The 12,500-nt window shown below is 35.2% G+C and overlaps 1 protein-coding gene and 1 pseudogene across 6 annotated transcripts in view; both read right to left on the bottom strand.

Moving 5' to 3' along the window:
- LOC144967045 (uncharacterized) overlaps positions 1-4,037 on the bottom strand; it is a 19,834-nt gene extending 15,797 nt beyond the window's left edge. The window contains exons 1-2 of one of the 5 annotated variants that reach the window (XM_078903820.1): positions 3,950-4,037; positions 3,381-3,600 (exon numbers count right to left, since the gene is read on the bottom strand). In XM_078903820.1, coding sequence (XP_078759946.1) covers positions 3,381-3,447 — 67 coding nt within the window. In that variant the 5' untranslated portion in view covers positions 3,448-3,600; positions 3,950-4,037. Of the gene's footprint in view, positions 1-807; positions 868-951; positions 1,248-3,380; positions 3,708-3,949 lie in introns of those variants that run through there. The other 4 variants (XM_078903812.1, XM_078903848.1, XM_078903838.1 and 1 more) reach the window with 4 other exon arrangements.
- A 6,354-nt stretch (positions 4,038-10,391) lies between these two features.
- Positions 10,392-12,500, bottom strand: part of LOC144967039 (uncharacterized) — an 8,086-nt pseudogene continuing 5,977 nt past the window's right edge. The window contains exons 5-7 of the transcript XR_013644311.1: positions 12,392-12,480; positions 11,625-11,776; positions 10,392-10,697 (exon numbers count right to left, since the gene is read on the bottom strand). The product of XR_013644311.1 is annotated as an uncharacterized LOC144967039 (transcript). The remainder of the gene's footprint in view (positions 10,698-11,624; positions 11,777-12,391; positions 12,481-12,500) is intronic.

The raw sequence follows: 12,500 nt of genomic DNA, 5'->3' as shown, positions 1-12,500 counted from the left end.
ACAAATACATCATGCCGATACATGCATACATACATACATACATACATACATACATACATACATACATACATACATACATACATACATACATACATACATACATACATACATGCATGCATACATACATACATACATACATACATACATACATACATACATACATACATACATACATACATACATACATACATACATACATACATACATACATACATACTACATACATACTACGTACTACGTACGTACTACTACTACGTACATACATACATACATACATACATACATACATACATACATACATACATACATACACACATACAGACATAAATACATACATACAAAGCAAACAACCACTATGTTAATAAAATTTAATACATACTAGAGAATATGGGTGTTTGACTACAAAAAATGTACGCATTGAATTTGTTTCAACTGGTGCTTTCTACAATATTTGTAGTAGATAATACGAACAGGCATATGCAGCATTTAAACGTATCAGTAAAGTTATCCGTTTAAGATGTGTCGATATATATTAATCACCTCTTTAGCTGCCCTAAGAAAAAAAAAAGAATTAACAGCGATGTCAACCGCCTACAATCTACCTAATAATTAGACTTTAAAAAGTGTTTTGGTAATTGTTTGAGTTTATATAAAATGTAAATCATATCTTGTCGTGAAAGTGATGTCAACCACCTACAATCTACCTAATAATTAAACTTTAAAAAGTGTTTTGGTAATTGTTTGAGTTTATATAAAATGTAAATCATATCTTGTCGTGAAAACAGCTTTTGATTATACTCGTCTCACCCTCTGTATCTGTTCCTGAAACCATCTCTAAGTATTGAATATACACAATATCTTGCATTTCTGCGGATACAAACCCTTATATAGGTATATATTTAGAAATGTGTGTTATCAGTATAAAGATTCACATTTATAATATATACATACCGTTCATATCATATAAAGATAAGGGCTCGGTAGGCAGTGTTATCATATCTTTGTTAAACTTTGTTAGTTGAAACTTGGCAACATGCAAACCATAACTTCCTTTTACGAATGAAACATTAATATATAATACACAAAATGTCCAACCCCAACACGGCTATTAAAGAAATGCCAGTGATCTCTATAGTGTTACTGGTACCTGCTATTATCACCTGCCGTGGTTAAGTCCCCTGTCCCTACTCTCAGTCGCCATATTCATATTTTGCAGTTCGATCTGTGATAATCGATAAAGTGCGATTGATTTGTCTGAGCGCCTTATCGGAGGTCAAGCATGGGCGCTCTGAAGAACGGGGTTGGGGTAGGAGTGGGAGGGGGGGGGGGGGGGAACTGGATAGGTGGGTCATAGTAAAAAGATTTTGGGAGGGAACCAAGGACAGTGCGTATTGCTTACGCGACGGCTTACGTGTGTACAGGTTACATGGGGACTGTGTAGAGATTAACGTATGTGTTGTAAAGACTTGGAACCGTTAGTGATATTATTTGTCATCGGCACAAAGAAAACATATGGGCGATAAGAAAGAGAAAAATAAAAATCCCAACCAAAACACGGAGTACACGGAAGCAAAGCGGAAAAGTTAAAGCAAACAGTTGGGAAAAATCATGAGGCAGCGAGTAGTTAAATATAACTCGGACTTTCCATAGTTTTATAGTGAGGTGGTGGACACAAAAACCCATTGAACGACTAGGTCGGTCTATTTATTCCCTGTAAATATTTAGTTTTATAATTACGAAAGCCATGTTAGTATAGTAAATAAGGTGGACTGGATTGCTGATTGGAAATGGGTGACAGAGGCATAGGTACCAGGCAATAATTTCACACACACACCCACCCACCCACCCCCACACACACACACACAAACACACACACAAACAGACAAACTTTCAGTTATTACTCAAAAGAAAAAGAGGAGAGAAAAACAAAACAAAAACAAACAAACAAAATAACATCTATCTATATCAAATAAACGTAAAACATCGACAGAGACTTTAAAATATGTTTTAATAAAAAATAAATGTTTAAGCTTTGATTTAAAACCATTAACATTTGATGCTTCAGGAATAGCCCTGGGAAGATCGTTCCATATTTCAGGACCAAGTGTTGAAACGATATCCCGCCATAAAATAAATAATTTGATTTATTGTTTACTCGAAGTTTAGTGTGGTCAGATTAAGACCGTAGTAATCTAGATGCAGAATAAACATTTATGAATTCATTAAGATTTCTAGGTGCTAAACCATTTAAGCATTTAAATCAGATAAAGGCGATCTTTATTTAACTATTTCTTTCACTAGCAACCAATGCAATTCAAATAGAATTGGCAGCGAATGTTCATATCTCTTTAGTTTTGTAATCAATTTTGCAGCACTATTCTGAATTGTTTGAAGTCTTAAAATTTATCTTTAGTTATCCCAGCGAAAAGAGAATTACAATAATCTAATCTTGATAATATAAATGTTGTAACTAGGTATTTCGTTACATCTTTGGTCAAGTAGGTTCGTACATTAGCAATTTTCTTGAGATGTGAATGTAAACTTTTCCATAGATTATCAACATGTGAATTCATGCCAAAATCGCTATCTAAAAATACTCCAAAATTTCTGATGGTTTTACTTGATTCTATAGATTTGCCATTGATATCTAAGTTCATCAGCTGGAAAGGACCATGTTTCTTTGTCCCATATAACATTACTTCTGTTTTTCATTGTTAAGTTTAAATTTATTTATATCCATCCAACTTCTTACCTCAACAACATAATTTCCAACCGATTTTTGTAAAAGAAAAATATTATCAGGAGTATTGCTTTTATACATTTGTGTATCATCAGCATAAAAGTGGTAGTTCATAGCGGACCACGATTATAAAAAAAATTTAGAAAGAGGCTCTGTACACATTGAAATAAAATAATAGGCACTAGGATCCCGGGATACCCCATGCATCAAATAAAATTCATCTGAAAATTTAGACTAGAAAATAAAATGCCATCACTCTGAAACCAGAAGATCAATGACACAAAGTTTGTAGGTGTCCAGTCCCCGGGAAGAGTGGCTTTACACTGCCAATGAGATTAAAACCAGGTTTTCGACATCACACTTAGTACCTTATTAAAAGCAAAAATCTGAACAAGTGTGTGTGAAAGGTGCCAGACAAAGCAAGAAAGAAAAATAGAAGAAAAAAAACCATTCAAAAAAATCAGTCGACCTCGACTGGAAATCAAACCTAAGACCTTCTGATTACCGGTCAGACGTGCTACCAATGGTAGCACGCCTGACCGGTAATCAGAAGGTCTGAGGTTCTATCCCAAGTCGAGGTCGACTGATTTTTTGGGATGGTTTTTTTCTTCTATTTTTTCTCAGCAATATAATGACTTACCTAGAGAGGATTCTTTAATCGACAAACCTCCAAGGTTCAAGTATAATATAATGGCTCGATTCCTCATCGATGTTAAAGAAATTCCATTCGTTTATCAATCTACATTTTATCACAATCTCGTTCTGAATAAAATATTATCTTCTTAAAGCACATTACAAATAAATTATCCTCCTTCCCTAAGTCAGTGTCATTGTTCAAATTATAATGATTTCGTTCTTTCCTGCACCAATATAAATATAAGTATAAGCGAACCCCTAAAAACCCAACAAGGTTAACACGGGTGAAAAACCTTTTAAAGTTGTGCTACCAATGCAGTATGGAAGTCTCTTTATCTAGAGCTATTTTACCAGTTAACTGTCGTACTCTAGAAAAACACGTATTTACGTATTTAAAAAGAGAGCCAGAAAACTCCTTCAAAAATAGATCGATTTAAATGAAACTCATCTTGGTAAAAACTCTCAAACCTGCGACTTCCCATTATCCCAGGTTTGAGGGTTTTTGCCGAGATGAGTGCCATTTAAGCCGATCGATATTTGAAGGACGAGTTTTCTGGCCAAATTTTTAAATACGTGTTTTTTCCAGAGTACGACAGTCAACTGGTTAAAGGGCCGATCATTTCTCGGTGTGATAACACCGTGACAACAAAATCTGTCTGATGACTGCAATATTATTAAACATTGGAAGATTCATGTCACAATTGTTTACACGACCTAGTTGCAGATTAACCCCATTAACGGCATGACCGAATTTCGTTCAAACGACACTGAAATTACTATAATAATCTTTTTTTTTTTTTGGGTTTAATTACCCGTTTCTCCTAAGAGAGGAAAACAAAGAAGCGAGTTGGGCGAGTCATATAGTATGAACTGACCTCTTACTGAAAATGGTAAGATGTGTTGTCAGATGAAAAACAAAATCGAACCCTGCATTTAAAGGGTTAGATAAAAAAAAAAACAACAAAAGGCGACGACGTCTCATCTATGTCGCGAATCACAAAGAAGTGAATTTCAAAATTTGTATTTCTCAAAATGATATCATTCGCCAGTAGACAATCAGAAGGATAAACAAATCTTGGAAGTTGTTTGACTGTAGATAACAAATAATTGAGTTTTGGTTTGATGTTTTGATGGGGCTCTCCCTTTAAACTATTGTTCCCTTTAAAGGGCTTTTCTTATTGGGAGTATGACGTATGCATGCCTCATTGAACAAAGACAGAATATCCGAATATCATTGGGGACGCCGCGATACAGACTAATAGTTGTGCAAAGTTGGGATTTAAGTGGGTAAACATCGCTTTATTTCACCAGAGGATTTTTCGGTTAAGCCATTGATATTAGCTTCCTTTATAAAAACCACCATCACCACCACCACCAACATCATCATCATCATCATCATCATCATCATCATCATCATCATCATCATCATCATCTTCATCATCATAATTATCATTATCATCATCATCATTATCATCATCATCATCATCATCATCATCATCATCATCATCATCATCATCATCATCATCATCATCATCATCATCTTCATCATCATAATTATCATTATCATCATCATCATTATCATCATCATCATCATCATCATCATCATCATCATCATCATCATCATCAGATGGCTCAGAACAAAAAGTGCATTTGTCCACTCTTGGCCAGTATGGACGAGCTTTGTCCGTCAATCATCGGTATAGAATTATTTTTCGTTACTTTTATCCAGTATGGATGGACTTAAGTATTGTTTACTTAGTGGTGGTGGTGATGATGATGATGATGATGATGATGATGATGATGATGATGATGATGATGATGATGATGACGATGATGGTGACACCATCACCATCATTATTATCAATACCACCACCACCATTGCCACCGTCCTACAACATCATAGGTGGCATTTGGATTAAACCCACGGGAAAAAAATATTAAATCAGATAAATCAGCCCCAAACAAAGAAAGCAGACAGAAAACCTCGTCCCAAAGATCGAGACAGGCTGATTCTTTGGGACGATTTTTTATTTTATATTTTTCTTTCTTTGATATCTGGCACGATTGCCTGCTTCCAGAATTTTCAACTTTCATTCTTTTGAATAGATAAGAGTTTTTAAAAACTGACATCTGTAACCTTAGACGTTAGTAGCCGAATTAATACAATCTAATTAAAACTAATCATCAAAATGCCTGGTTAAAAACAATAACAAAGAGCTGAATGACGTCAATTTCCTTCCTTCTATAGATTACTCCCTGATTTATTTCTATACATAGAATGAAGTTGACGTACGGTGCTCTTATTGGCTAACCAACCAGCGGCCTCGATGAGAAAAATATCCGCCATTTTGATGTTGGCTGGGAATCGCGTTACTATAGTAAACAAGCGCTGATCGGCCGTTCATGAAAACAAGTTGCTGCTCGCTCGTTTAACTCAAAATTATTCAAAACGATCTCTCTAAAATGATATAAATGTGACTTCTTAGGTTTTCTTCACGGTCAAAACCACACAACTTCTATTAATGATTACGTCCGAGGCAAAAAGGAATATTGACAGGTCGACCGAGAGTTGAACTCGTGAGACGACAAACATCAATGCGAAGTGTAGCGAGAGTCAAGCTATTGTTTGTCTTGTCCTATTCTATATAGAGAAAAGGATAAATAGTATAGCCTCGTGTGTGAGTGGTTGCGTGTCATAGTCTTGTTTTTAAATTGTTTCTGTTGTTTATGTGTGTAGTGATGACCTCTCTCACACTCAATTTCAATGCCGAAAGAGGAATTCCCGCACACAAGACAGGGGAATTGGGGTGGTATTTGGCATACATATTGTATAGTATCTAGTTCTAAATAGATAACTGATTAGAATTATATTATGATATATAAACACAATGCCAAATACAATTCCGAAGTTTCCTTATTTCAAATGAAGTAAAGCTCCAAAACCTAATGGTAGTGATTGTAGTACTGAGTGTTAGTGAGGTGATGTGGTGTTGGTGGTGGTTGTAGTTGTAGTAGTAATAGTGATAATGATGTGGTGGTGGTGATGATTGTAGTTGTAGTAGTAGTGGTAGTGATGATGATGTGGTGGTGGTTGTAGTAGTAGTGGTAATGGTAATGATATGGTGGTAGTGGTGTTGTAGTAGTAGTGGTAATGTAATGATATGGTGGTGGTTGTAGTAGTAGTGGTCGTGATGACGATGTGGTTGTGGTGGTTGTAGTAGTAGTGGTAGTGATGCTATTGTGGTGGTGGTTGTAGTAGTTGAGGTAGTGATGTGGTGGTGGTTGTAGTAGTAGTGGTAATGGTAATGATATGGTGGTGGTTGTAGTAGTAGTGGTAGTGATGACGATGTGGTTGTGGTGATTGTAGTAGTGGTAGTGATGATGATGTGCTGGTGGTGGTTGTAGTAGTATGGTAGTGATAATGATGTGGGCTGGTGGTTGTAGTAGTAGTGTTAGTGATGATATTGTGGTGGTGGTTGTAGTAGTAGATGATGTGGTGGTTGGAAAACACATTACAGGTTATTATAATACATGATTACACACATTCTCTAACTTCATTTTTTGACAGCTTCGTTGTGCCAAAAATATACGCAACAGTTCTGAAACATTTTATTGTGGATTTTGATATTGTTTGTTGTTTTTCTTGTGTCGTTATGTTGACATAGATACCGAATGAATGGTAATTACTACATTCTCAGCCAACAACAAAATGGCGCTGAATGCTTTCATTGGTGGACACTTTTTAGGCTTCGTACGTATTCTCATTCGTTTAATTCTATGCGTGACTCAGATCTTTGTTATTGTTTTTTACCATCCATGTTTATGAGTAAATCTCACTAAATTGTATTTACCAGACTATAAAAGTTCAAGTTCTGTGTGGGGGTCCGTTTTACTTCCGGATGGCAATGTTGTGAGTTTCTTAGCCAAACGCACATTATCTATAGATAGTATGCAGATGACGTCACTCAGGCCTTTGTTATTGTTTTTGCCATCCGCGTTTGTGAGTTGTTCTCACTAAACTGTATTAACCAGACTATAAAAGTTCATGGTTACACAGAGTTTGTGTGTTGGTCCGTTTTACTTCCGGATGGCAATGTTGTGAACTCATTGGCCAAGCGCATTCTATCTATTGAAACTATACTGCCTCACACTGGTAAAACACTTTAAACATTTTTTCGGGAGATAAGTTTTACTTAAATAACGACCGATACTCCGCGTCAGAAAGTCCCAAATGTTAGGTTTGTGTGACTTTGTGGTCTGGTGCTCTAGTAGCAGTAGTAGTAGTAGTAGTAGTAGTAGTAGTAGTAGTAGTAGTAGTAGTAGTAGAAGTAGTAGTAGTAGTAGTAGTAGTAGTAGTAGTAGTAGTTGTAGTAGTAGTAGTCGTAGTAGTAGTAGTAGTAGTAGTAGTAGTAGTAGTAGTAGTAGTAGTAGTAGTAGTAGTAGTAGTAGTAGTAGTAGTAGTAGTAGTAGTAGTAGTAGGAGTAGGAGTAGGAGTAGTAGTATGGCGTTGTAAAGTGCTTTGAACAGTATGATTGTTTTGTTCACTATACATCAGAGATTATCCTGGTGTCCCTTGCATGAAGCTGAGAATCACAATGGATATGTTTACTGTAGAGTTCTTTCTATAAGATCTTAGCTAGATTAAACCACACCACCCAAACAGAAGATTGCGATGGAGGCGTAAGTGGTTGAAAAAGAACAGGCCTCAGTGATTTCCTCAGTGATTTGTTTATCACTCAGGCGCTTTATAGATTAAGACACCCCCCCCCCCCTCACCCTCCACACCGAACGTTATTGTCCTAGTATGGAAAGAATGTTGAAGAGTCCAGGAAATCACAATGGAATGTTTTAATTACAGCACATTGCTTTGTACCAACATCAATTGGGCAAATACATGCAAATTTCATATCTGAAAAATGGTGTATGAAACAGTACCAGACAAAGCAAGAAAGGAAAATACAAAAAAATAGCCATTTCAAGGACTGACTTTTCTATTTTATTATTTTTTTTTGTATTCTATTTTCTTGCTCTTTCTGTTACTGTTTCACACATACTTTTCCAAATCATCATCTTACACACACCAGTGCCTGCTTCTAAATTTGACTCTTCGATACATTTCTTATGTTAATTTACATCTCTCTCTCTCTCTCTCTCTATATATATATATATATATATATATATATATATATATATATATATATGTATGTGTATGTGTGTGTGTGAGTCTCTAGTTCAATCCACATTGGAGCAAACTGTGACCTACCGCCTCAATCTGGTAGTATGTCTAAGTGGACACCAAGAAAGTTAGTTCAAAGTTAACTAGTTGATTGCCGTACTCTGGACAAAAACATTTTAATTATTTGGCCCCAAAAAATAGTTTTTCAAATATCGATTGGCTTAATTGACTCTCATCTCGGCAAAGGCTCTCAAATCTGGGACTTTGCGAAGTCACAGTTTTAATAGTTTTTGCCAACATGAGGATCATTTAAACCAATAGATATTTCTCCTGAGTACGCCAATTAAATGGTTAAAGGGATCGGATTAAGAAATTCTGGTTAATGGCAGTTTAAAAACTATTATCCACTTCATACGTTTAGCCATAATCCGAGTTTTATGTTTGACCATAGATTCAATTTTCACAAATTTGTTCATGCCATCATTATACCTATTTGAGACGGTGGGTAACATTTATGGTTTTTATCATATTTTTACATGTCATTTTGTCAAGTAATGAGACATTTTCAAGCGTCAAAAATATTTTCTTATTTACATATTTATACAAACTCTAGCTCATTATAAAGCGTGTTAATGGTAATGCCAAGAACACAATGTAAAATAAAGCATTTATGTAGTCACTGATATTGTTAATTTAAAATAATCCCTTGATATTTCCAAAAGTCAAGATATGGCAAACACTCGACCATGTCCTTTACATGTATTATTTACGTCATCACTCATAGCAGTGTCATGGCCAGCTCATCATTGAAAACTTGATTAAAAAAAAAATAATCATAAATATAAATAAAGATCTATGTGACCGATTGTTTGGTTCAAGGCACTCGAGTGTTAGATCACTAATGAGACTTCATGGTGTTTAAGCTTTTAAATGCACGACTTCAAATCGGCATATCTTAGTAATAATATAATAATAATAATAATTGAGCTTTTATATAGCGCAATATCCACTTAACCAGGTGTCCCTGGTCAACAGCAACATTTAACATGTAGGACGAGACATGACGCCTGTTAGGCGATATGACAATTTTTCGGACAAAGACAACGCTGTTAACGGCCAGGTACTCATTTTACACCTGAGTACGGTGAGAAAATGTGAGTAAAGAGTCTTTTCCAAAGACTTAACTATGCGTCGAGCGCGAGGCTCGAACCCAGGACCTTCCGATCCAAAAGCGAGTGTCATACCACAAGACCACATAGCCGCACAGTAGTGATATACAAAGGCAGATGCAGGAAGGTGTCTAGAAAAGGGTCAAGGGTACAGAGAGTGTTAAAATCTTTTATGCAGAGCTGCTTTCCAAAACTTTTTAAATTGATTTTTCTATCTCATTGCTCTTTCAATAAGGTGGTTTGTAAATGCATCGTTGGGTACTTGGGTACTTAAATTAATGTAACACACAATAATTCTATGTATTAACGTCAAATTGAGACCTGTTTATATAAAATGAAATAGTTTAAACGTGGAAGTTAAGAGGCATAACATCTCAAAACGGGGTGGGGCGGGGGTAAAAGTAGAATTGCTGCGTTTGGACAACATCACTCATTTTTACATGGGGTAAAAGATAACTCCAACAAATGTTTGGTATTTTTTTCTATAACAGATTTTTAAAAACGTTAGTGATTTTTTTGAAAGAAAATATTACAAATGAGTCCGATTGATTACCCATATACTGCAAACCCATTCTATCGCAGAACTAATGGCGCATTTTGAGAACAGCCAAATTTTAAATGCATTTGAAATGCACATGACATAAAACTTGGACGGATTATTCCGTATCTGTTCTTTCTTTTTTTTTTTTTTTTTTTTTGAAGTTGCATACAATAATGTTTCATTGTCTTATGGCTTTTTCCTTCCATGAGGATGTCTGTGCTTGTCGTCCTTGACATTAGGAAATCGGGAATCCAGTCCTGCAGGGTTTCCCTTTTGCTTGCCTTTTGCTTGCATCTCACTGACCAGAAGATCTTTCACCTCACGTATGTCACTACGGAGGTCTTCATTTTGTTCTCGGAGCATCTTCATTTCGTAGTATTGATGATTCATAACGTCTCGTATTTTCTCGACATCTCGTCTCATTGATTGGGAAATCTAGAAGAAAAAAAAAGAAAATAACTCATTGGAACAAACTTAGATTTTTCAATTTAGGCCTTCAATATTGTCTTTGATGAGGAACTATGATGATAATATATAAAAATGATGAATACCCTTTCTTTGTTATGTACAATTAGCAAGGCACTTCATTTGATACGTGTCTTTGTTGTTTTGTTTGTTTGTTTGTGTTTTAAATTTGTTTTTTGTTTTTTGTTTTTGTTTTTGTTTTGTTTTGTTTTTGTTGGGGGGGGGGGGTAATGCCTAAAATATTCAATGTATCCGTTTTAAACATAAATTTGCGTATTGTTGTGTTTTAAAAAAAATAACTTCATAATCTCATAATGGTCTTATTTATCATCTAGACTCTAAATGAATATTACTGACGTGCAACATATTTGCAGGTCTAAGACCAGATGCAATTATGGGCTTGTTTTAACGTTGTTGTTTTGGACAATACTTTGTGGTGGTTTGGGAGTGTTTCTATTACAACAAGGAAACCATAACCAGTTGGGTTATCAGACCTGCAAATAAGTGCACGTCGCATATTGCCTATTTGCTAAGATATGAGATATGATCTGATTTGGTAGAAGAAAATAAACATGATTTCTGACAACAAATTTATTTTTATTTTTACCAGAAAACATTTATATTTCATTTTGTCTTTGCTATATTGGCTTGACACGCCCGACAAGACTCTAGTGTGAAAAATCCCTTTTCTACAATTTTAAAATAATCTTTTTTAAAAACACGTTTGTACATATTTGGCAAGAAAACTTCCTCTTCGGAGGAAGTCTAAGTTTGAGAGTTGTTTTACAAGAAGAGGGCCGTAGATATTTATTAAAGAATGAATATTTGGACCAAAATTTGTTTTAATGTATTTTGTAATTTGTTTTCAGAGTACGACAGAATTGTACTGAATCTCACCTTGGCAAGATCTTCCTTGAATTGTTGCTGCATGTTGAACCTGTCGTTGTCTACAAGCCTCAGTTTACATCCTTGCTGGGCAATCGTCTCCTTGGACCTGACTATTTCCTCCTCAAAGGTGCCAGATTGGTCTTTAAGTTGTCCATTTCTGTCTGGAAGAAAGCAAAAAAGAAACGTGATATTGTAACATCAAGTGAGATTTTCTATCGAATTCTACAAAACTAAAAACACATTTTAAAAGATTAAAGATTTAGAGGATCAAACATAAATTACAAGAAAAAATAAGAGATAAAAAACTGCATGGACCATTGCTCGAAAATCAATGCTATGGACGTTGTAGCGTTTGTTTGGGGATTTTAAAAATTTCATTTAATCAACACTATCGACAATAAATTTCAAATGATTTAATTTTTAAAAATTACTCATATGATTCTATTTTATGTCAAATTTATCCTTTTTTAAAGTATAGAAAAAAAGAGAAAAACCAAAACGTCCACGTGATTGAAAACATTTACACTTAGCTTCATCATTAACCAGTTAACTGCCGTATTCTCGCGAGGTCCCAGGCATGAGAGTGTTTGTCAAGACGGAGGGTCATTTAAATCCGATATGTGAAGGACAAGTTTGTTTGTTTGTTTGTTTGTTTGGGGGGGGGGGGTTGGGACAAATTATTTAATTAAAGAAAATAATTTTACAAGATTCAATCAGCAACATTTGTATTTGAACGACAGGGGAAACAAGGAACAGCGTAGTCACGAATTCCTTACCTGTAATCTCAATATTTCATCGTCCTTTTCCTTGTAAGCTTCTCCAGACTCCAGTTTGGATTTTTCTATTTTTAGACAGTCTAGCTGGTCTTATTGAAGGTAAAAAGTA

This window comes from Berghia stephanieae, chromosome 1 (genome assembly GCF_034508935.2).
Source record: "Berghia stephanieae isolate SIO BIC M18660-M18661 chromosome 1, UCSD_Bste_1.3, whole genome shotgun sequence".
NCBI classification, from domain to species: Eukaryota; Metazoa; Mollusca; class Gastropoda; order Nudibranchia; family Aeolidiidae; genus Berghia; species Berghia stephanieae.
The sequence above is the reverse complement of the archived record's forward strand: the minus strand, read 5'-3'. Positions and strand labels throughout refer to the sequence as shown.